The sequence below is a fragment of the Martes martes genome (genome assembly GCF_963455335.1).
Source record: "Martes martes genome assembly, chromosome: 4".
Taxonomy (NCBI): Eukaryota; Metazoa; Chordata; class Mammalia; order Carnivora; family Mustelidae; genus Martes; species Martes martes.
The window spans coordinates 150,623,157-150,649,590 of record NC_137891.1 but is presented as its reverse complement, the minus strand read 5'-3'; the positions used below and the strand labels follow the sequence as shown (position 1 = coordinate 150,649,590).

Below are 26,434 nucleotides of genomic sequence, written 5' to 3'. Positions count from 1 at the left end.
AGGAAAAATAACAGACACCACAGAAATACAAAGGATTATAAGAGAATATTCTGGAAAATTATTAGCCTACAAATTATACAACGTAGAAGAAATCGTTAAATTCCTAGAAACATATAACCTACCAAAACTGAATCAGAAAGAAAGAAAATTTGAACAGACTGGTTACCAACAATTAAATGGAGTCAGTAATGAAAAAACTCCCAGAAACAAAAGTTCAGGACAAGACCACTTCACAGATTAATGCTACCAAACATTTAAAGAAGAGTTAATACTTATTCTTCTCAAACTATTCTAAAAAAAGAGGAAGGAAGCTGCTAAAATCATTCTATGAGGCCAGCATTACCCTGATACCAAAAAAAGATAAAGACATTACAAAAAAAGAGGAACTACAGGCCAACATCTCTGATGAACACAGATCCAAAAATCCTCAACAAAATATTAGCTAACTAAATCCAATAATACATTAAGAAAAGCATTCACCACAAACAAGTGGATTTCTGGGGTGCAAGGACGGTTCAATATTTGCAAATCAACTGATTTGTTACATCACATCAACACGAGAAAAGAATTTTTAAAATCATATTATCATTTCAATAGATACAGGAAAAGCATTTGACAAAGTACAAGACCCACTCATGATAAAAAAAAAAAAAAAAACCCTCAACAAAGTAGGTTGGAGGGAATATACCTCAACATTTTAAGACTGTATTTGAAAAACCCACAGCTAACATCATATTCAATGGGGAAAAACTAAAAGCTTTGCTCCTAAGGTCAGAACAAGACAAGTATGTCCATTCTCACCACATCTATACAACACAATCCTGAAAGTCCTAGCCACAGTAATTAGACAATGAGAAGAAATAAAAAGCATACAAGTTAGTAAGGAAAAAGTAAAACTTGCACTATTTGTTGATGACATGATACTATATATAGAAAACTCAAAGGCTCCACCAAAAAATTCCTAGAACTGATGAATGAATTCAGTAAAGTTGCAGGATACAAAAATCAATATACAGTAATGCACTGCATTTCTATAGACTAATAATAAGCACCAGAAAATTAATAAAACAATCCCACTTACAATTACACCAAAAATAATAAAATACCTAGGAATAAACTTAAGGAGCTGAAAGACCTCTACTCTGAAAACTATAAAACACTGATGAAAGAAATTGAAGATGACACAAACAAATAGAAAGATATTCCATGCTCAGGGATTGAAAGAAAAATATTGTTAAAATGTCCATACTACCCAAAGCAATCTACAGATTTAATGCAATCCCTATAAAAACACCAACAGCATTTTTCACAGAACTAGAATAAATAATCCTAAAATTTGTACAAAACCATAGAAGACCCCAAACAGCCAACGTAATCTTGAAAAAGAAAAACAAAACCAGATATCAAGATATACTACAAAGCTGTAGTAATCAAAACAGTATGGTACTGGCACAAAAACAGACACATAGATCAATGGAATGGAACAGAGAACCCACAAATGAACCGATGATTATATGATCCATTAATCTTCAACAAAGGAGGTAAGAATATGCAATGGAGAAAAGACAGTCTCTTTAACCAATGGTGCTGGGAAAACTGGACAGCTACCTGCAAAATAGTGAAACTGGACCACTTTCTTACACCATACACAAAAATAAACTTAAAATGGATTAAGCACCTAAATGTCAGAACTGCAACAATAAAAATCCTAGAAGAAAGCACAGGCAGTAATTTCTCTGATATTGGCTGTAACAACATTTTTCTAGATATGTCTCCTTATAGAGGGACCAAAAATAACTATTAGGATCACACCAAAAATAAAAAGTTGCCACACAAAGACAGAAACAGTCGACAAAACCAAAAGACAACCTACTGAATAGGAAAAAATATTTGCAAATGATATATCTGATGAAGGATTAGTATCTAAAATATATAAAGAACTCATATAAAACAAAACAAATAATCCAGTTAAAAATGGACAGAAGACGTGAGCAGACATTTCTCCAAAGAAAACATACAGATGGCCAAAAGACACGTGAAAAGATGCTCAGTATCACTCACCATCAGGGAAATTCAAATCAAAACCACAATGAGATATCACCCCATTGTCAGAATGGCTAAAATCAAAAACACAAGAAACAATAAGTATTGACAAGGATGTAGAGAAAAAGGAAAACTCGTGTACTACTGGTGGGAATGCAAACCAGTACAGCCACTGTGGAAAACAGTTTAAAAGTTCCTCAAAAAATTAAATATAGAATTCCCATATGATCTAGTAATTGCACTACTGGGCATCTACACAAATATGAAAACACTAGTTGCCTATGTTTATGGCAGCATTATTTGTAATAGCCAAATTATGGAAGCCATCCAAGTGTCCATCAACAGACGAATGGATAAAGATGATTTTGTATATATACACATACATACAACAGAATATTACTCAGCCATAAAAACAGGAAATCCTGCCATTTACAATAACACGGGTGGATGTAGAGAGTATAAGGCTAAGTGTAATAAGTCAACCAGAGGGGGAAAAATACCGTTACGATTTTCATTTATATGTGGAATTTAAGAAACAAACAAATAGAAGAAACAAACCAAAAAACAAGACTCTTAGAGAACAAACTGATGGTTACTAGAGGGTAAGTGGGTGGAGAAATGGATGAAAACAGATGAAGGGGATTATGAGTACACTTATCTTGATGAGCACTGAGTACTACACAGAATTGTTGAATCAGGGTATCGTACACCTGAAACTAATGTAACACTGTACGTTAACTATACTAGAATTAAAATAAAAAACTAAAAAAAGTTTTGCTGTATGTGTAAAAAAAATAATCTTTAAAAAAGAATTCTTGGAAAAATGAAGCAAGATGGGATCGGGAGGGAGACAAACCATAAGAGACTCTTAATCTCACAAAACAAACAGGGTTGCTGGGGGCTGGGGATATAGAGATAGGGTGGTTGGGTTATGGTCACTGGGGAGGCTATTTGCTATGGTGAGTGCTGTGAAATGTGCAAGCCTGATGATTCACAGACCTGTACCCCTGGGGCAAATAATACATTATATGTTAAAAATATTTTTAAAAAAAAAAAGAATTCTTGGTTTATAATCTACAGCAGTTTTAATGTCATACCATTGCCTTCTTGCCTCCAAGGTTGCAAAGGGAAATTAAGATTATCTTGTGTAAGAGCTTCTTCTGGCTTTTTTTTTTTTTTTAAGACTGTTTGAGAGAGAGAAAGCACGTGAGAGAGCACAAGCAAATGCAGTGAGAGCAGCAGACTCTCCACTGAGCAGGGAGGCCGATGTGGGACTCGATCCCAAGACCCCAAGACCATGAACCCAGCCAAAGGCAGACACCCAACGAACTGAGCCATCCAGGCACCCCTGCTTCTGACTTGCTAGTTTCAATATTCCCTTTATATTTGGCTTTCAAAAAGTTAACTATAATATGTCTTGTGGGTGTCATTAAACTTATTCTTTTCTACAATCTGCGGAGCTTCTTAAATATCCAGCGTTCTGAAAAAATGATTTTGATGAGTTTTGGCAATGTTCTCATTGCTCTTATAGAGGTAAGGCTTTTCAGACATACTTTTACTTCACCCTTCCTGGTGATGTCAGTTTGCTTTACATTTTAATTTCTGCTCCTATTTTTATCATTTCCTTATACCTTCTTTGGGCATATTCTGCTCAGACTTTCTGAGACTGACTAGCTCATAAACTTTAAGGCATTCTTCTCTTCTAACATATGCAGTTAGTGGGGCACCTGGGTGGCTCAGTCATTAAGCAGCTGCCTTCAGCTCAGGTCATGACCCCAGGGTCCGGGGATCCAGCCCTGCATTGGGCTCCCTGCTCAGCAGGAACCCTGTTTCTCCCGATCCCACTTCCCCTGCTTCTCTTCCCTCTCTCACTGTGTATCTGTCAAATAAATAAATAAAATCTTAAAAAGAAAAATAACATATGCAGTTAAGATTATACATTTCCCTTGAAGTACTACTATACCTACATCTCACAATACTCCATATTTTTATAACTCAATGCCAAATATTTTCTAATTTCAGACATGCTTTCTCCCCTTTTACCCGGGTATTTCATACTAGTATATTTAATTTCCAAACAAAAGTGGGTGTTCTAGCTGTCTTTCTGCTATTGATTCCTAGCTGAATTTTAACAGTGTACTGTGATCAGAAAATGTAATTAATAGGACTCCAGTGTTTTGAAATTTGGACTGAATCTGTGGCTTAAAATATGGTCAACCTTTTTTTTTTTTTTAAAGATTTTATTTATTTATTTGTCAGAGAAAGAGAGAGAGAGCTAGCGAGCACTGGCAGACGGAGGCAGAGGGAGAAGCAGGCTCCCTGCCGAGCAAGGAGACCGATGTGGGACTGGATCCCAGGACACCGGGATCATGACCTGAGCCAAAGGCAGCTGCCCAAACAACTGAGCCACCCAGGCGTCCCTATGGTCAACCTTTTAAAGCATTCTATTACACCTGGAAAAATTTGTAACCTGGAAACCATGGTAATGGTTGTTATCTCAATTACTGAAAAGGAAATGTTAAATATCCCACAGAGGTGGGCTATTTGTGCATTTGTCCTTTTATCTGATTTATTTTGAGGCTCTGTTAATTAGATGTGTTCAAATTTAAAACAAATATGTCTTCCTAGTTAAATTTTCAACAACATGAAGCCTTGAACAACAGTAAAATTTTTTTTGCCTTAAAATACTTGTTTTTTCTGATATCAATATAACTACTCTAGCCTTCTTTACAATGGTGTATCTATCTGCATGATATATTATGACCCGCTTATTTTCAACCTTTTTGTATTTTTATGTTTATAGCTAAATCTTGAAAACCTGGTTTGAAAATAATGTTTATCTTTTAACTGAATGTTAATTCATATACATTTAACAGTAATTACTGATATATATGGATCTACATCTTCCCCCTCCCCCTTTGTACTATTCATTCTGTGTTCTGTTTCTGTCTCTCCCATTTTTTCCTCTGAATTCATTATTTTTTTTTAATTTTATTTATTTATTTGTCAGAGAGAGAGAGGGAGAGAGAGTGAGCGAGCACAGGCAGAGGCAGAGAGAGAAGCAGGCTCCCTGCCAAGCAAGGAGCCCGATGCAGGACTCGATCCCAGGACGCTGGGATCATGACCCGAGCCGAAGGCAGCTGCTCAACCAACTGAGCCACCCAGGCGTCCCCTCTGAATTCATTATTTAAGAGAATTTTTTTTTATTAACCTGAATTTTATTATGAGGAGTCAATCAAATTCAGAAAATAAGGTATTCTAGGACTCTTCAAAACAGTAAAAATGATTTTAAAAAAAAGCAAAAAGGGCAGAGAACTAAAGAGATGTACTGCATGCAATGCATGTACTTTGACTGGATCATAGATCAAGACAACTAAAAGAAAAATGGAGGACAATTCAGACTGAAGACGCTCTACATATTAGAAAATGTAAGGGATGATTAAATTTTCTTAAGGCACTAGTATTGCGGCAGTGCTGGTATTGCAGGAGAATGTCTGTTTCGATAGGAGATGCACGCTGAAGTATTTAAGGGTGAAGCATCATAAAGCCTGGTCACTTTGAAATTGTTCAGAAAAAGAATACACAGAGTGAGAGATAAAGCAAGTTGACAAGATAAAATGTAGTGTGTATTATCTGTACTATTCTTTCAACTTAAAGGTTCAAAAAATCATGGAAATATATCTATTGAGGTATGCCTGGTGGCTCAGTCATTTAAGTGTCTGCCTTGAGCTCAGGTCATGATCCCAGGGTCCTCAGCAGGGAGCCTGCTTCTCCTTCTCCCTCTGCCTGCTGCTCCCCCTTCTTGTGCTCTCTATCTTTCTCTGTCAGATAAGTAAATAAGATCTTAAAATATATATATACACAGATATAGATATAGACAATATGGATTTATTAAGTGAAATAGTACATATGGTACAATTCTATTTTATTTTATTTTATTTATTTATTTGACAGACAGAGATCACAAATAGGCAGAGAGGCGGGGGTGGGGGGGAGGAGGCTCCCTGCTGAGCAGAGAGCCCGATGCGGGGCTCAATCCCAGGACCCTGAGATCATGATCTGAGCTGAAGGCAGAGGCTTTAACCCACTGAGCCACCCAGGCGCCCAAATATTCTGTTTTTGTAAAAAAAAATACACACATGTATACACACAAACATACACAAAGACACACACACACATATGCAAAAACATATGTTAACTGTTGTAACAAAGGAGCCAAAAATGTCATGATTCAATGAAGACAGAAGTTTATTTCCTGCTACTATGACAGTCCAAGGTAGATGAACCAGATCAGAAGGTAGCTCTCCTCCACTCAGACTTTCAGAGACTCAGGATGATAATGGCTCTGTCATTTTCAACACAAGATTTTCAAAGTTGTTTCCTTTCCTGCTGAGGTGTAGGGTCAGATATCATCTTCCTGCCACTCACACTTCATTTGCAAGACTTTCCACAAGACCATATCTCACTGCAAGGGAGGCTGAAAATATCAAACTGGGCAGCCATGTCCCAGCTTCAACTCTCACCACTTGAAAGAGATTTATTAGAAAGCAGGTACTCCATCACAGTCATTAAAAAGGGGTCTAAGCTCATGGACTGCCTCTAACCTAGGGGCAGTTCCTGCTCATCCTTCGGATCCCAGAAAACACCACTTCTTTCAGAAAGCAAGCCTTCCTTGATTTCTCATCTTATTTTGTGAGTTCCCTTAGAACTAAGAATTGGTGCCACCTAACTTATCACTTAATTAAATGTTTTTTAAAAAACAATTCCAAATGTTTTCCCTGTACTGGTTTGGAATTTTTATACTCAAATTCTGTTCTTTTATTTTTTTTTGTATTTTAAAAGATTTATTTGAGAGAGAGAGCACGAGTGGAGAGAGGGGCAGAGGAAGAGAGACAGGGAGAAACAGAATCCCCACTAAGCACAGAGCCTGATATGGGGCTTGATCCCAAGACCCTGAGATCCTAACCTAAGCAGAAGTCAGATGCTTAACCAACTGAGCCACCTAGGAGCCCCTCAGATTCTGTCCTTTTAGAAGTTACCCTAAAAAATATTCCATGTATCCTTTTAACGTAACAATGTCTAATGTTAATCAAAACCTTATCCCCAAAATAACTTTTCCTCATTTATATTACTCCTGATATACTATTTTTGCTTTAATTCTATGTACTTTTTAAATTTCACAATTATTGCTTTAAATAATCAATGTTCATTTATATTTACTCATGTAAAATGACTTTCATTGTTCTTTTTTTCATCTCTGACCTTCATTTTCCTTCTACCTGAAATAAATTCTTTAGAATTTCCTACTTGGCTGGTGGCAAACTCAACTATGTGTCTGAAGATCTATTTTACAATCATTCTTAAAACATATTTTTGCTTGGTGTAGAATTTGTGGTTTTTTGGTAGTTATTTCCTTTCAGGCTACTGCAGATATCCCACGTCCTTCACCTTCTACTACTGCTGCTAAATAGTCATCTAGCAATTTAACTAATATTCCTTTGAAGGAATTTTGCCTGTTTATCTGGCAAAGATTTCCTATATTTGGTTTTCTGCAGGATGACTATTTATATATGGACTTCTTTTACTGTGCACTTTTGGAATCTGTTAGATTTCTTTAACATCTGACTTGATGTTCTGAAAAGTTTCCAATGATCAACCCTTCAAATACTGTGTCCTCTCCATTTTTCTCTCCCCTCCTTCTAGGATTCCACTGAACATTTCTGCTCTATCTTCTATGCCCCTTTTTCCTTTTCTCTGTATTTTCCCCTTTATTTTGTATTTTGAATTTCTTTTGGCCTATCTTCCAGTTCACTAATTCTATCTTCATCTGTACCTACTTTTTTCTTAAACCAATCCACTAAGTTTTCAATTTTAATCATCATATCTCAGTTCAAGATGTTTTTATTTTTATTTTCCAAATCTCATAGGGCACATGTTACAGTTTTCTATTACTTACAACTGTATTCAAACTTATGCCTTCTTTTTTTAAGATTTATTTTAGAGAGAGCCTGTGAATGTGGGGAGGGGCAGAAGGAGAGAATCCTCAAATAGACTGCCCGCTGAGCAGGAAGCCTGATGCAGGACTCAATCCCAAGACTCTGAGATCACAACCTGAGCTAAAATCAAGAGTCAATGCTCAACCAAGCAAGCCACTCAAACACTCCAATGCTTTATTTCTTTAAAACAGAAAGTATAATCATTTTTATAATTTGTGTCTAACTATTCCAATGCTTAAGATCTCCAATGAATTAAAGGTCTTTCTGTTCTCACTCATGTCTTGTTTTGTGGGTCTCCTTACATTTGACTGAATGGTGACCATTTTACTTGAAAAACTATTTATACAAGCAATAATATAAGGCCTAGGATGAAGTATTTTCTTGGGTTTTTTTCCCCCTCTTCTGCAGACTTATTTGAAGTACAATTGACAAGACTATATATTTTTTTCCTTTTTTTTTTTTTTTTAAAGTAGGCTTCATGCCTAGCATGGAACCCAGTGCAATTCTTAAACTCATGACCCTGAGATCAAGACCTGAGTGGAGACCAAGAATCAGATGCTTAACCAACTGAGCCACCCAGGCACCCCCAAAATTATATATATTTAGAATGTACAGGGGCGCCTGGGTGGCTCAGTCCTTAAGCAGCTGCCTTTGGCTCAGGTCATGATCCCAGGGTCCTAGGATCAAGCTCCACATCAGGATCCCTGCTCAGCAGAAAGCCTGCTTCTCCTTCTACCATTACCCCTGCTTGTGTTCCCTCTCTTGCTATCTCTCTGTCAAATAAATAGATAAAATCTTTAAAAATAAAAAAATGAAATGTACAGGAGCACCTGGGTAGCTCAGTCAGTTAAGCATCTGCCTTCAGCTCAGGTCATGATCTCAGGGTCCTGGGATCAAGCCCCATGTCGGGCTCTCTGCTCAGCAAGGAGTTTGCTTCTCCCTCTCCCTCTCAAATAAATAAATAAAATCTTTTATGAAAATAAAGTATATAACGTGATGTGACATACATATACTTTGTGAAATTATTACTACAATTAACACATCCATCACCTTACTTAATTTCCTCTGTGTGTGTGTGTGTGTGTGTGTGTGTGTGTGTGTATGTTGAAGATCTATTCTCTTAGCAAATTTCAAGTGTACGTTACAGTATTATCATGGTCACCACACATGCTGAACATTGTATCTTCAGAACTTACTCATCTCATAACTGAAAGTGTACGCCTTTGACCAGCATCTTCCCATCTTCCCAGTATCCAGCCTCTGGTAACCACCATTCCACTCTGTTTCTATCAATTTGGATTTTTTCTTTCTTTTCCTTTTTTTTTTTTTTTATTTGGTTCCACATGGGTGAGATCATATAGTATTTGCCTTTTTCTGTGTGGTTTATTTCACTTAGTTTAAAGTCCTCTGGGTTCATCCATGTTGTTGCAAATGTAAAGATTGCCTTCTTTCTCATGGCTGCATAATATTCCATTGTCTACATCTATCTATAGATATTTCACATTTTCTTCTTCCATTTATCCATCAATGGAAGCATTTTCTTTTTAAAGAATTGTGCTTGCTTCTCTCAGGCATCCAAGAACACTACCAATTCTGGACTGTGTTAAATCACAATCAAGGCTTGAAGTTCACCAGAAAACTCAGGCATTCTGAAAACAGGCTGTAATTCCTTTGGATGTCTGATCCATTTCCTCGACCTGAGTCCCAGCTGATTATAAGGGTCTCCTGTTAGATATACCACTTTGTGGACATCCAAGGCTTTGCTATTTCTTGCCCTTGGCCTGAGATAATGATAAAGCCAAGTCCAAATCTACTGAAATTAGCAAATGCCACCAGGGCAAAAGCAGCTTCCATTCTCACTTACTTACCAGAGTAAAAATTCAGTCATCTCCTCAACTTTTTACTTAAATGATCCAAGATACTAACAAACAATGTGACTTGTGTGAAGGAATTGGATTTTACTGACCTATTAAAAAATACTGGCACACTCAATGCATGCTATATGAGTCCTTTGCAAAGGAACCAAAGACATTTTATTCCTTAGTAACTGTAGAAGTATAATATTATCATACTTATTATAGTAGATGCAATACTTAATGCTCTACCACTATCATTTGTCATAAATTCATGATTTGATATTCTTATTAATTTCTCCTACTAATATAATAGTATTCTTATCTGGTAGATTCTTTTTTTGTAAGTAGAAACAAATATGTAATTATCTTTTGATTTCCTAAAGCCGTCCTTAAACCAGAAATGTACAGAACGAAGAAATGAATCAAGTTCTTTAACTAAACTTTATACCATATTTCATCAAATCTGAGGTGGTCAGAATTTATTCAACATACTATTTGCCTAATCTTTTTTCCAATGAAATGGGTTTCTTCCTCCTTTTTTTTTTTTAAGATTTTTATTTATTTATTTATTTATTTTTTAAAGATTTTATTTATTTATTTGACAGAGAGAGAGAGATCACAAGTAGGCAGAGAGGCAGGCAGAGAGTGAGAGAGGGAAGCAGGCTCCCTGCCAAGCAGAGAGCCCGATGTGGGACTCGATCCCAGGACCCTGAGATCATGACCCGAGCCGAAGGCAGCGGCTTAAACCACTGAGCCACCCAGGCACCCCAAGATTTTTATTTATTTATTTGACAGACAGAGATCACAAGTAGGCAGAGAGGCAGGCAGAGAGAGAGAGTGAGAAGCAGGCTCCGTGCCCAGCAGAGAGCTCGATGCGGGGCTTGATCCCAGGATCCTGGGATCATGACCTGAGCCAAAGGCAGAGGCTTTAACCCACTGAGCCACCCAGGTGCCCCTTCTTCCTTTACATATAACCAAATGGGGGTTTTCTTGGGGTGGGGGGGTGGGGTACTGGTGTGTTTGTCTTGGGGGCTATTTTTGTTTTTGTAACAAAATATAAAGTCATGAGAATTCAACCTGGCTATTGCTTAAGATTTCTTTACATATACAAAGACCTGTTTGGATTTTGTGAACCTTGGGAACTAAGAACTTTGAAACAAGCAAACATGCAATCATCCTCAGAGTATTCCTGATTTTATAAGTTCACAGGAAAGATAACCTTTAGTATCATTTGCTCTGCCTTCACTGATTTATTCTGTCCCTATCCTTTTGTTTGTTATTTTGGAAGTAACTGTTGATTTACAGAAACACTGAGTATCAAATGTATGTGCTATGAGCATGTTCTTAAGTATTCAATTAAAAACAACCATAAAATAATTCACTGAACAAGGCAGCAGCCATATTAGAGATTAATGAAGAAAAACCAGAACGTTATATCCTATGATAGTGCTATCAAAGCAATAGGGTCAATTTTAATGGGATTTTGACATTGTTTTAGCAAAAGAGTTGACAATTTGGGGGTTCAGGAACACATTTATTTCATTGAAAATAATGGTATATACTTTCAACTTACGGAATTTTACCCAAAAAATTTTTCAGCATCAAATTAATCTCTTAAGGAAAGAGACAATTTAAGAAAACTGAACTTTTCTCCACACTGAGTGTGGAGGCTGCTTAAATTTAAAAGAAAACTGAACTTTTGTCATGTTTTGAGAATTTTCTGGTCATTTATGGTAATTTTATGGTAATTTTTTCTACAATGAAATACTATGAATTCATTCAACAAATTTATCTGTGTTATCTATCAAATTCTTGATCCTGCAAAGATATCAACAACAAAAAAAATAGACGAAAATCTCTGCCCTCAAAGGCTTACATTATACTGGTCAAATTCAAGATTTCTCTTTTTATATTTCAATCTTTTATTTATGGAGAATTTGGCATGAAATGATTCCTTTTTTCTAGTGTAGACTTTGGTCTGCATCCTTCTGATATCAAAATTCTACTAATGCATGGACATAAGCTTTCTGGAAAACAATTTTGTAGTAAATACCAAAAGCCTTAAAAAAATATGTAACTTGAACACATTATGATACTTTATGTACAACAAAAATAACACCCAATCCCTTAGTATTATGTTTTATAAATTATATAGTGATGTGTAAAAATGATATACCTTGTTTAAAAATATAAAAGGATTCACCCATATGTGGAACTTAAACAAAACAAATAAAGGGAAGTAAAGGAATAAATCAAATAACACACTCTTAACTACAGAGAATAGATGGTTACCAGAGGAAAGGTGGATAGGAGAATGGGTGAAATAGGCCAAGGGGATTAAGAGTACACTTATCTTGATGAGCACTGAGTAATATATAGAATTGGTGAATCATTATACTGTGCACCTGAAATAAAACTTAACACTGTATGTTAACTATACTGGAATTAAGACTTAAAAATTAAAATATAAAAAATATTAATAATATGATCCCATAAACATTTAAAGATATAGATGGCTATACAACAAACATTAACCATAGTTATCTTTAAATGATAAAATTAGAAGCAATCATAACCTTTTTTTCCTTCTGTTTTCTGTATTTTCTACTAAATTAGAAAAATAATTGCAATAATGAGCCACCACAAATTACATTTATGAAACTCAAAGGTGTTTAAGAGTTTCAGTGTAATCTTCAATACAAAGACTAAGTATTATAGAACAGGAACCAAGGACATTTAATAGTTTGCTCATTTCTCCAAATAAAGTACTATGACAATTCTACAGAATTAGAGTACAACTTAGAAAGAAATACCAGAGAACAACATCCACTATTTCCATTTGTAAAATGTCATTAGATAATTAAAATAAATATACATTTTGAGTTAGTTACCTGTCCAGGGCTTCCTTGAAGTATTTTCTCTGGACATCAAATTGAAAAACTGTACGTTCACAATCAGTTGAAGCATTATCACTACCCCCATGTTTCTTCAGGAAGGCATCAAATCCATTTTCATCTGGGTATTTCAAACTACCCATGAACACCACTAAGTGGAAAGAACACAAAGTCACAGAACACAAAGATATAAGACAATGTTTTTATTATCAAGGATAAAATTTCTCAAATGCAAAAAAAACTGGAAGAAAATATACCAACATGTTAACAATGGTTGTGTCTCAATAATACTTTCTTCATTTTATTTATTTTTCTAATTTTCTATAATGCTCATATATCAGTTTTATACTAAAAAAAACTAAGCATAAATAAACAAAGAAATACTTCATCTGTAAAAACATTAAAATGCAAACAACATAAGCATGTATGCAGATTGTTATTATAATAACTCCTAAGGAGAGAAGTTTACCCTCAATTAGCTTAGAAAACCAGAATAGAAATAATTCAAGAAAACAAATATGGATTAAAATATCTATATCTCTATCTATATAGCATCCACACAGGTTTTATTTAGGTACATTTATAGTTAAACCAAAGATTTTGTTTTGTTTTGATATTAATCAAGTTTTTTTTAATTTTCTGTATTTCTAATGCTTTGACATCTTGGGGACTTGCTAACTGTGGGAGAGACAGCCCTTCCCAAAGTTAAAAGACTAGATTTCTAGAGACAGGCAATTATCTGCTGGTCTGTTGGCCTTAGCATACCCGAACAATAATAAAATCTACATGTTAAAATATTCTTCTAAGTGGTTTCATCCTAATCCACAAAACTAATATGGTTAAGGAGATTAAATTTAAGTCTTCAGCTATGATACTCATAAATATTTTTTCTTAGCCTTTTACCTTGTTAAACATATCATACTTCTATCAAACCAGTTACTCATCTTTGAAATCAATTCAAATACAAATCTGGAGGAAAATACAAAGCTGGAGGAAAAAACACACTCAGGAATGATATTTTACAAAGATCTTACTGTGTTCCAAAAAGTGCGCCAGCCCAGGCAGGTCATCCGGATCAGCAAAACTCCCAACTCCAACACAAAGAGCCGCTGCAGACTGGAATAAGTAGAACACATACAAATAATGAGTCAACCCTAAATAATACTGTCATCACATATTAAGGATTCACTTGGAGACTGATGGTTTCCAACAGAAAGTAATAAAATTCTTTCCCTGAGTATCAGGAGGAGCAGCAAAGTGAAACTCACCAGAACTGTGTCAGTTTCACCCTGCTGCTCCTCCTCTTGCCATCCTGCCAAATGCTGAACAGGTGCAGACCTAAGGGAAAAAGCAGAAACAGACAGAAAAAAAAAAAGGGGAAGGGGACTAGCCAGCCTACCAAATATCATTTCTTGCCAGCATTTCAGAGTTCTGAACCAAGTCATATTTCCTTATTTATTAGATTTCGAAAATCTGCATAAGTAATATGTCTAGCAATTAGCAATTAAAGACTCTTAGCAATTAAAGACTCTGTTTTCAGTAACTCAGTTACTAGATGTGAGACTTCTCAGTGTTATTCAAAATTTTTCATTTTTATTAAAATGGTAAAAACGTGTCAGGAAAAATCTAATAAAGAAAATAAGTAAATGGTTAAAAAAGAAAATCTTTATTAAAAATCTATAGAACTTTAAAGAGGCTTTTTAGTTCTTCACGTCTTCATATACAGAGTACATATATCAATAGATATTCCCCCAATACCTTTGGCAAATCAAAGGTTTTTAACAAAATAGATCGTCAAGAGGTATACCACTTAAAAATGATTAGGTATGTCACTTAGAAATGATTAGGTACGCCACTTAAAATGATTAGGGCATCATTATGTCATTGTAAATTAAAAGACACAAAACAGGAGGAGAAAATAAGTCAATCTGAATCCTTGAGGATAAGAAGCTGAATTACTAACTTCCCCAACTTTTTCAAATGTCAATTTTAAAAGGCTAACATATTTGGCATCAAAGAGCGTTTTGATAAATGGTTAGTCTTTTAGAAAGAGAACTCTTAAGAAATAGCATGTTCCTGGTATGAAGTTTAACCATGTGTCAGATAATGTAAATATGTTTTTAGAAGAACCAAACAGCCTCGTTTGATAATGTAAATCCCATTTTGTAGACGTAGGCACATAAACTCAGTTAAAACATGGGGAAATATTCACTTCTTCGAACCACAGTCTAACCTGTTCTATGATGTTTAATAGGTGCCTAACCTGCTTTCAGCTCCAACTACCCCATAAAGATTTCTTGTCTTGACCAGCAGGGCTGAAGACATTTTTGTGTAAGTTGACTTAAACCACAGTCTATCAGTCAGCTTTGACCACAGCAAAAACAGGCTCTGCGATTGCTAGAAAAGAAATTCATACTTGAGAATTATCTACCCAAGAAATTCATACTTGAGAAATTCATACTGGAGAACTGACTTAAGAAAACCCTGAACAAATCATTAATTCTGTATATATCATACTTAAATTTCAACCTTGTTAATTTATCAAAACTTTCAGACCAAGAACAACTTCCTTTCAGGATGAGGAAAATGGAGGGGGATGAAAATGATCCTCAGAAAAGTAGTTAACTTCTTAATTACGTAAATGTTCTCCAAAAACCTCAAAATTATTTCTTTCTACTTCTTTTACTAATTCTCATATTTACCTTAAACAAGGTCCACATTTTTCCAATAAAAATTAAATCATAAAACCAATGCTAAACCCTAAACTACCTTTAAGGCACCTCTTATCCTGCCTATCGAACTTTATTTCCCTTTTGCAGATACTTATTCATTCAACGAATATAAACCATTTCCAATGTTACAATCATAGGACCTTTCCTTTCATGAGTGTAACCACTGCATCTGAACAATTTGATTTCATCTTCAAACTACATTAGGTTCCTGCATTCCTTTCTAAAATGATCCAGAACACTAGCTATTGATATCTTATGAGGCAATATATCATACCGAGTTTTCAGAAAAGAAAGGCAGCTTTAAGCCATTTTTAAATGATCACTATAATCTGATCTTGATGCTCTAGAAAAGGTAAACATTTATAGAGTTTGATCCACCTAAGCAAAATAAAAAGGGGTACCAAAATACTGGACGCACATTTTCATTTGTCAAAGGGGTTCACAATTGCTACATAAATCTAAGGTATTTTATTACATCTTGACAATAAAACTGGCTGTCAAAACAAGCTTTTAATTTAACCCTAGAGTTTTGCTTATCAGTTGACAGAAGACATAAAGAAGTTCAAAGGGGCGCCTGAGTGGCTCAGTGGGTTAAGCCTCTGCCTTCGGCTCAGGTCGTGATCCCGGGGTCCTGGGATCGAGCCCCACATCGGGCTCTCTGCTCGGCGGGGACCCTGCTTCCCCCCTCTCTCTCTGCCTGCTTCTCTGCCTACTCTGTCAAATAAATAAAATCTTAAAAAAAAAAAAAAAAGAAGTTCAAAGCATGGGAAAAGTAATTAATAGATACGTACAGAAACTTTCAGACAGGAAATATTCAGTTATGAAGTTATGACATAATCAGTTTTAGAGCTAAAATGGACCTTAAAAATTATGTATATAATCTAGGGACACCTGGCTGGCTCAGTCAGTAGATCATGCAACTCTTGATCTCAAGATCAAGTAATTTCAAGCCCCACATTGGGTAGAGAGACTACTTTAGGGAAAAAAAAAAAAACCTTTAAAAAAATTATGTAAATAATCTAATCTTTTTGTTTTAGAAATGAGAAAATGAAAAGGCATAAAACCATCCAGATACAGAGCCAGAGCCAGAATTAGAACTCAGGTTTCCTGACTGTGGATGTTCTTTCTACTCTGTGACTTTTATCATTTCTTTCATTCTTTTATTGCTCTATTTGGAGTTATGAGGTCTATTTTATTATTTTTTTATTTTAAGATTTTTTATTTATTTATTTGATAGACAGATCACAGATAGGCAGAGAGGCAGGCAGAGAGAGAGGAAGGGAAGCAGGCTCCCTGCTGAGCAGAGAGCCCGATGCGGGGCTCGATCCCAGGACCCCGAGACCATGACCTGAGCCGAAGGCAGAGGCTTTAACCCACTGAGCCACCCAGGCGCCCCAGGAGGTCTATTTTAAATTAAGTTAATGTATCAGTTCCGGATTTATTCATAAAGACCTTAATATAGAGTATCAATTATTTTCTTTTCAGTATTTTCATTTTTATTCCTAAAGTTTTCCAACTAAAACCACTTGTCCTATGATGTTATCCCAAAACAGGCATCATTCGTAATATATATAGCAAGGGGCAAATAGATTCTTAAAAACATGATCCAATTCCCCCAACAACTTGGTGTAAAAACTGGTACAATCTTCTTTAAGAAAGTAATTTTTCCAGGAAGATTGACTATCCACAAAAAGATTTATTCATAAAGTATCTACTACCTGTATTCTCACATCTTTATATCTCTGAGGGCTGACCACCTTATAGTATGTTTGACATCTAGATTTTAGTCTTAATAATATGAATTTTATTTCATTTGTATATTGACTATGTCATGTTGAATGTATTATCAATAGTCAAGAAACTAGTTTTAACAAACATTAGCTGATCAATACCACTGTAATGTCTCCAAAAAATATTATCCTCTAATACAGGTACTCCCTACTATAAAATGGAGGCATTCATCAAAAGATATCCAGAGAGGGGAAATCCTCCTTATCAAGCCCTATTGCTATATTTATTTATTGTTATTATACTTAGCCCTTAAACAACACAGGTTTGAACTGCTCAGGCCCACTTAACTTGGATGTTTTTTAATAAATACAACATTGTAAATGTATTTTCTTTTACTTATGATTTTCTTCATAATGTTTTCTTTTCTCTAGCTCACTTTACTATAAGAATACAGTACATAATACATATAACATATAATACATATAACATACAAAATAATCGGAGTGCCTGGGTGGCTCAAATGTTAAGCATCTGCCTTCAGCTCAGGTCATGATCCTAGGGTCCTGGGATCAAGCCCCATATCGCGGTCCCTGCTCAGTGGAGAGCCTGCTTCTCCCTCCCCCTCTGCTCCCTGCCCTGTTCATGTTATCTGTCCCATACTCTGTCTCAAATAAATAAAATATTTTTTTAAAAAATATATGTGAATCAACTATCAGCAAGTCTTCCAGGGAACAGTAAACTATTAGTAGTTAAATTCTAGGGGAAATCAAAAGTTATGCAAGGATTTTCAACTGCACAGGAGGTTGGTACCCCTAAACCCCACATTGTTCAACAGTCAACTATATATATTACACGAAGCTCAACTGACCATTTTTATTTCAATTCCTCCAAATTACTTGGTGCTTTCCCATAAAAAGAGATAAAAACACATGAAATTACTAAGCAGAAATTACCCATGAGGACTCTCAGAACCATAGGCCCAGGTGAGAATTCTATACTACCTTGTTCTTTTCTTTTTCCAGTCTCTCCAAAGGTTATATACTCTCTTATCCCTCTACTCCATGCTAAGAATAATACAAATCCTCAAATATTACCAGTGATTGCTTTTGAGAGTTATGATTATGAGTGATTTTTATGTTTTTTTTAATTTTCCATCCATTTCTATAATAAGCTTTTATACTCTTATAATCAGAGCAAAATGTTTTTAAAATATTATTTTCATATAAAATAGATCTTTACTGAAGATCAAAAAATGAATATACACTTACTTTTTGACATTAAGAAATAAAACATGAGTTTAGGAATTATCCCAAAGAATTCCCAAATTAGAAAAAGACATAATTATAGACATGCTTCACACCTGTTTTTCAGTGGTTTTCTTTCTGGCTTCTGCTCTCTCTTCTAATTCTTCTAATTCATTATCCTCAGTATCAAGATCATCATCATCATGTTCATCATCATCAAACTCCTCTTCATCATCAAAACCCTCTTCATCATCTTCTATTTCAGCTCCAGAATCCTCATCATCATCGTCGTCGTCATCATCATCATCGTCATCGTCTTCCTCCTCTTCCTCCTCTTCTTCTTCTTCTTCATCATCTGTTGCATCTCCTGTTTTACCTTCCATATTACTTAGGTCTGAAATCAAAAGTGCCTGCAAGCCATTCCGCAATTTGATGTATCTAAAGAAAAAAAAAATCACAAAACATTTTGAGTCAGCTACTCTTTACACACACCAACACAAATGATCATCTTAGCAGAATAAAAAAAAAGTACATATACATACACACACCCTCAACACTATGTTTACACTAATAAAACTGGCTGTTTCTTCACAGGGGAAACCTCAAAAGCTAATCAGTTTCTGAGTAACTAAATAGAAAAGAGACACTTCACTGTCTTTTTGATTCTGAACTATGAAAATAAATTTACCTGTTCAAAAACCAAATTTTAGAACTTAAACAGATAATAAGCCCACAACTCAGCCTACCTTACTATTTCTTTAATTTATAAGTACTTAACAAATATTTTACCATTCCAGAAGACTCAACCTAACAGAAGCATATCACTCAATACACAGAGCAGCCAGGTCAGCTTAAATATTAAAGCAAAATCTCATATATTTAAACTCTGTTCCTCCTCTTTGGTACAATGTGTTTGATTTTTTTTTTTTTTTGTATTTGATATTTTATACCAGCTTCCAGAACTCCTTTAAGGACTTAAAAAAAGTGACCACATTTCAAAAAAAACTAAATCCCACCAACTAGTAGCCTAGCAGGAAAATGACTATCATTCACTGTCTAGTAAAATATGATTCAATTAAGCCAGTACCATCCAGAATGATAGAGCTAAACATGGAATGTTAGAATGAAGGAAGCAATACAGAAAGCCTTTAAAGCAAGGTACATTTAACTTGAGCCTTCAACATGAAAAAAGTTTGGAAATGACCTACTTAGGTCATTTGTAGTTCATAATGAACTACAGCTCAGTGAGTTGTTCCTGTTTTCTCTTTCCTTTCATTTACAACTAATTGGACTTCCATAACTGAAAAAAACTGCATCTGCACAGCAAACCAGGAAACCTGAGACATCCATTCATGTAACTCAAATTGGGTAGAATGGACCATGGAGAAGCTATGGGAGCCAGTGTCAGCATGTCCAGCAAAAGAACAGCACAATGTTTCTGGCAGAAGTAGAGAGTCAAGGTGGTGGGTGGAGGTGTGCCAGACGGCAAATTCTGGAGCTGGAGGGACTCACTGCACTGAGGAGTAACAGCAATGACTGCAGGGAAGGAAAGGAAAGGGAAGTAGGCAAACAACCAGAACTGAAAGAGAATGTCTCCGGTTGTGTGTCCTGGGTTTAGGCAAGGAGACCGCCCACAGACTCCTGGGTACCCCAACTGGAGGATTCTCCTACCAGGCTGTGGGGATACCCAAAGCCTCAAATGCTAAGTATATACTTCCTTCCTTCCTTCCTTCCACCCTTCCTTCCTTCCATCCTTCCTTCCTTCCTCCCTCCCTCCCTTCTCTCTAAATTATCTCTGGTGTACTCTAGTGCCACCTTCTGGAAAACAAAAAGAAGGCTCCTAATTTACCAGCCTGTTAAACTGTTAAAATCAAAGTAAATAAAACCTTGCCTAAATAAGGTGTTTGCTACTTAAATGCTGCAGCAGAAGCACTTTTCATCAAACACCATCAAAAAGCATTTTATCACAAAAAGGAAATGACAATTTTCTAGCAACTGAACCCAAAGACATGGAATATTGCAATCTAACTGATAAAGAATTCAAAATATAAAGAAATTCAACAAGCTACAAAAATTCAGGCAATACAATGATCTCAGAAAGAAAATGAATGAACATAAGGAGTACTTTACCAAAGGGACTGAAATTCTAAAAAATAGAATTAAAAATTCCGGAGCTAAATAAATCAATAAATCAGGTATGAGAATGCACTAGAAATTGAGCACAGAGTCGGAAGACAGAATTAACAAGCTGGAAGATAGTAATCTAGAAATGATTCTGGTGGAAAAGAAGAGAGAACTAAGATTTTTTTAAAATGAAGAAACCCAGTGGAACTATTAAACTTCATTATAAAAGTCAACATAAGAATAATGGATATTCCAGAAAAAGAGGAAAGAATGTAGGTAGCAATTAGTTTATTTAACAAAATAATAGATGACAACTTCCCAAACCTGGAAAAGGAACTGGATATACAAGTCCACAAAGCCAAAAGAACACCTTATTATCTCAATGCAAAAAGACCTTCTCCAAAACACATTATATTAAATCTATTGAGGGGCACCTGGCTGGCTCAGTCAATACAGAGCGTGTGACACTTGATCTCAGGGTTGTGAGTTCAAGCCCCACGTTCGGTGTAGCAGTTACTTAAAAAATAAAAACTTTTTTGGGTGCCTGGGTGGCTCAGTTGGTTGAGCAACTGCCTTTACCTCAGGTCATGATCCTGGAGTCATGGCATCTAGGCCCCCATCGGGCTCCCTGCTGGGGAGGGGCTGCTTCTCCCTCTGACCTTCCCTTTCATGCTCGCTCACTCTCATTCTCTCTCTCTCTCAAATAAATAAATAAATAAAATCTTTTAAAAATAAAAATAAAAAATAAAATCTTTATTAAAAATATTTTTAAAGGGATGCCTGGGTGGCTCAGTGGGTTAAAGCCTCTGCCTTTGGCTCAGGTCATGATCCCAGGGTCCTGGAATCGAGCCCCACATCAGGCTCTCTGCTCCACGGGGAGCCTGCTTCCTCCTCTCTCTCTGCCTGCCTCTCTGCCTACCTGTGATCTCTTGTCTGTCAAATAAAATCTGTTTTAAAAAAATTTTTTTTAAATAGTAAAACCGCTAAAAGTCAAAAATGAAAAAAATTTTGTTTTAATGTAGCTATGGGAAAAGAAAGACAACCTACAAAGGAACCCACATTTGGCTATCAGCAGAAAATCTACAGACCAGGAGAGAATGGAATTACATATTCAAAATGTTGAAAGATAAAAACTGTCAGCCAAGAATACTCTGCTGAAGTTATCCTCTAGATATGAAAGAGAAGTAAAAGGATTTCCCAGACAAAAAGCTAAGGGAGTTTACCACCATGAGACCCACTAGACCTGCCTTAAATGTCCAAAGGACCTCTTCAAGCTGACAAAAAGACATAAGTACACTAAATTATAACTAAAGGTGATATGAAGAATTATAAAACTACAATTCTTTCTTAGAATATGTTAAACTCTTAATTATAACATAAAAATTAAAGGAAAAGAGCATTAAAAATAACTACAGCTATTACAACTAAGTACAAAAAAAAATCACAGCATAAAAAGAGGTAATTTGTGTTATCAAAAATATAAAAAGGGAACAGTCAAATGATGGAACCTCTATAGACAAATGAAGATAAACTGGTACCAGAAGAAAAAGTACTATTTTTATCTATGAAATATTTTTTCTTTCCTAATTAAGTTTTTATTGGTTGTTCTGAGGACAGACATTTCAATTTCTACAATTCTTAACGTATGTAACACAAATCTAAAAAACCATGTAGTTGTGGTTCTTTTCCAAGAGTCATTCCAGTGAGCTGCCAGCTTAAAATCTGGAGGCTAATTTTCCTTAACAGTATATCAAGTACCAATATCTTCACATGTTGATACACTGTTATACTGTTATGTCTCATTAATTCACAATTTCATATCATATACACTACATACTCAAATTTTCAATCTTGCACAGCATATTAACAAAGTTACTAGAAAAACTGGACTACCACAACCAAGATGTTACAGAGTACTCAAAAGTCTTACAGGGAAAGCTAAGATCAAGACTTAGAAAACAATTCTACCAAAAACAACAGGGGGATGAGAAGTAATTTAAAATGTTCAAGACATACTAAGTGCACAAATGACCCCAAATTGCCATTTAGTATGTTTGGTATTATAGTATATAAAAAATACCCCATCTATGGAACATTGAGCTGATACCCAAGACAATCAAGGCCTCCCACATTCAATATCCCACTATTTTGGTTGTACCAAAAAATAAGCAACCAGCAAATGATTTCAGCTCTTAAAAAAAAAAAAAAAAAAAAAGCATTTACACTTAAAAAATGGGATGATGACAGGGCGCCTGGGTGGCTCAGTGGGTTAAAGCCCTTCGGCTCCAGTCATGATCCCAGGGTCCTGGAATCCAGCCTCACATGGGGCTCTCGGCTCAGCAGGGAGCCTGCTCCGCACTCCCCCCCAGTCTCTCTGCCTACTTGTGATCTCTGTCAAAAAAAAAAAGGGGGGGGGGATGACGTGAGAGTCCCTCCTCCTTAAAAATATTTCTAGGGCTACTAAAAAAAACTTGCATTTATAAAAGAGTTGATAAAAATATTCCTCTAGGGGAGCCTGGGTGGCTCAGTGGGTCAGTTGAGCTTTGGACTCTTCAACTCTAAGGCCTGGCTGAGGTCATGATCTCATAGGTCATGAGACCCATCCCTCCATAAACTCTCCTTGCTCAGTGGGGAGTCTGCTTAAAGATCCTCTCCCTCTGTCCCTCCCCCTGACAAACATGTGTACATGTTCTCTCTCTCTCTCTCTCTCTCTCTCTCTCAGATAAGTAAATATTTTAAAATATATATTCCTCTCGGGACGCCTGGGTGGCTCAGTTGGTTAAGCGGCTGCCTTCGGCTCCCGTCATGATCCCAGTATCCTGGGATCGAGTCCCACATCAGGCTCCTTGCTCGGCGGGGAGCCTGCTTCTCCCTCTGCCTCTGCCTGCCACTCTGTCTGCCTGTGCTCGCTCGCTCTCTCTCTAACAAATAAATAAATTTAAAAAAAATTTTTTTAAAAATGTATATATATATTCCTCTGGATTGTAGAAGAAGGGATACCGGGACCAGTGATAAGACATGGTATATGAATGATACCAATCCGACTTGGCTTCTTTTTCTCCTGTTTCATCTGGGGCCGGACTCTCCTCATTTTCAGTTTCTCCATTTTGTGCAGGTAAGACTCCTTTTCATTTTTGGTTAGCCACTTCAGCCTGTTTTCCCTTTGCTCCCCTTTTCCCTTTATCTTCACTTTTTTATTTGAAGATTTATCCTTTTCTGATGCCTTTTTTGGCTTTGTTTCCACTTTTGCAGGAGCAGGTTTACCTGGCAACCTCAATGACCTCTTGGGCTTCTCCTTTGCCACTCAGTGATGCTCTTGGACTTCTTTCTCCTTTGCCACTCCCTCAGTGGAGCTAACCTTCCTCTAGAGCATCACAGCAGGGGGAGTGGGGGGAGGCTGCACAAGGTGCCTGCAGCCACGGGGGCAGAAATATCTCTTGAAGCTGAGCTGCCTGGCCACTGCCACTCCTCCAGCCCTATCTATGAAATGTTTTATGTAAACCTCATGATAACCACAAAGCAAAAATCTATGGCAGAGACACAAACATAAAAAAAGGAGAGACTGAACAAATCGCCATGGAAAACCACCAACTTACAAAGGTAGCCCAAAACAGAAGGAAAAATAAACAACGGAGAAACAGGGGCGCCTGGGTGGCTCAGCGGGTTAAAGCCTCTGCCTTCGGCTCAGGTCATGGTCCCAGGGTCCTGGGATCGAGCCCCGCATCGGGCTCTCTGCTCAGCGGGGAGCCTGCTACCTCCTCTCTCTCTGCCTGACTCTCTTCCTACTTGTGATCTCTCTCTGTCAAATAAATAAATAAAATCTTTTAAAAAAAAAAAACGGAGAAACAAAACAACCAGAAGGCAAAAAATGAGATGAAGTAGTAAATCCTTACGTATCAATAACCCCCCTAAAGGTAACGGAATAAACTCATCAATCAAAAGGCACAAAGGCTGAATGGATTTAAAACAAACAAAAAAACCCCACAAAAACCCACCAAGACCTGACTATTTGCTGCCTACAGGAGACTCATTTCAGCACTAAAGACACACGTAGGTTAAAAAACAAAAAACAAAACAAAACCCACATAGGTTCAAAGTGAAACCAAAAGAAGGCAGGCATAACCATACTTTCATCAGACAAAATGGACTTCAAAATAAAGAAAGTCATTATATAATGATAAAGGTGTCAGTTCATCAGGAAGATATAACAATCATAAATATATATGCTCCCAACACATTTTGTTGCTCAAGCAACAAAATATATCAGGCAAATAACGACAAATCTTAAGGGAAAATTAAACAATACAATAATTATAGGAGAGGGGCGCCTGGGTGGCTCAGTGGGTTAAAGCCTCTGCCTTCAGCTCAGGTCATGATCCCAGGGTCCTGGAATCGAGCCCCCACATCAGGCTCTCTGCTCCACGGGGAGCCTGCTTCCTCCTCTCTCTCTCTCTGCCTGCCTCTCGGCCTACTTGTAATCTCTGTCAAATAAATAGATAAAATCTTAAAAAAAAATAATTATAGGAGAATTCAATACCCCACTATCAGCAATGGGTAGATCGTCCAGACGGAAAATCAACAGGAAATATTGGAATTGAACCACACTTAAGAACAAATGTACTAGGGTGCCTGGGTGACTCAATCAGTTAAGCGTCTGCCTCCAGCTCCAGTCATGATTCCAGGGTCCTGGGATGGAGCCCTGTGTCGGGCTCCTGCTTGGCAGGCAGCCTGCTTCTCCCTCTCCCTGCCACTCTCCCTGCTTGTGCTTTCCCTCTCTCTCTCTCTCTCTGACAAATACATAAATAAAATCTTAAAAAAAAAAAAAAGAACAAATGTACTTAATAGACATACAGAACATTCCATCCAACAGCAGCAAAGTACAGTCTTCTCAAGTGCACACAGAACATTCTCCAGGATAAGTTATATTATAGGCTACAAAATAAATCTTATCAAATTTAAGACTGAAATCATACCAAGTACCTTCTCTGACCACAATGGTATGAAACTAGGCATTGACAACAAAAGGAAAGTGAGAAGATCTACAAATATGAGGAAACTAAAAAAGACATACCTTAAGTAATTAGATCAAAGGAAAAATCAAAAGAGAAAAAAGATACCCCAACACAAATGAAAATGGAAATACAACATATCAAATATTGTGGGACACAGCAAAAGCAGTTCTTACAGGACATAAACACATGTTTTAAGAACTTAGAGGGGCACCTGTTAAGCACCACACCTGCCTTTGGCTCAAGTCATGATCCCTGGGATCAAGCCCTGTGTCAGGCTCCCTGCTCAGCAGAGAATCTGGTTCTCCTTCTCCCTCTACACCTCCCCTCTTTGCATGTTCTCTCTCTCTCTCAAATAAATAAATAAAATCTTAAGAAAAAAAGAGCAAAAAAACAATGGAACTACATCAAACCCAAGTGTCTATATAGCCCACGAAACAACAATATGAAAGACAACCTAGAGGAGAAAATTTTTACAGACCACATATTGGATAAGGAGTTAATATCCAAAATACATAAAGAACAGTCAAATTAATTAACAACAAAAACAACAAGTTAAAAATTGGGCAGAACTAAAGAGACACTTTTCCAAAGTGAACATCAAAATGACCAACAGACACATGAAAAGACGCTCAACATCAGAGTTATCCAGGAAATACAAATCCAAACCACAATTAAGATATTACCTCACACCTGTTAGAATAGCTATCATGAAGAAGACAAGAGACAACAGGTGCTGGTGAGAATGTGGTGAAAAGAAAACCCTTAAACATTGCTGGTAGGAATATAAATTGGTCCAACTACT

At 36.5% G+C, this 26,434-nt stretch overlaps 1 protein-coding gene across 3 annotated transcripts in view; it reads right to left on the bottom strand.

The window, feature by feature from the left end:
• NRDC (nardilysin convertase) overlaps positions 1–26,434 on the bottom strand; it is a 108,674-nt gene that overhangs the window by 58,316 nt on the left and 23,924 nt on the right. The window contains exons 2-6 of one of the 3 annotated variants that reach the window (XM_080802604.1): positions 18,613–18,934; positions 15,053–15,186; positions 14,058–14,127; positions 13,824–13,905; positions 12,787–12,940 (exon numbers count right to left, since the gene is read on the bottom strand). In XM_080802604.1, the coding sequence (XP_080658730.1) occupies positions 12,787–12,940; positions 13,824–13,905; positions 14,058–14,127; positions 15,053–15,186; positions 18,613–18,934 (762 nt within the window). Of the gene's footprint in view, positions 1–12,786; positions 12,941–13,823; positions 13,906–14,057; positions 14,176–15,052; positions 15,187–18,610; positions 18,935–26,434 lie in introns of all 3 variants that reach the window. The other 2 variants (XM_080802605.1, XM_080802603.1) reach the window with 2 other exon arrangements.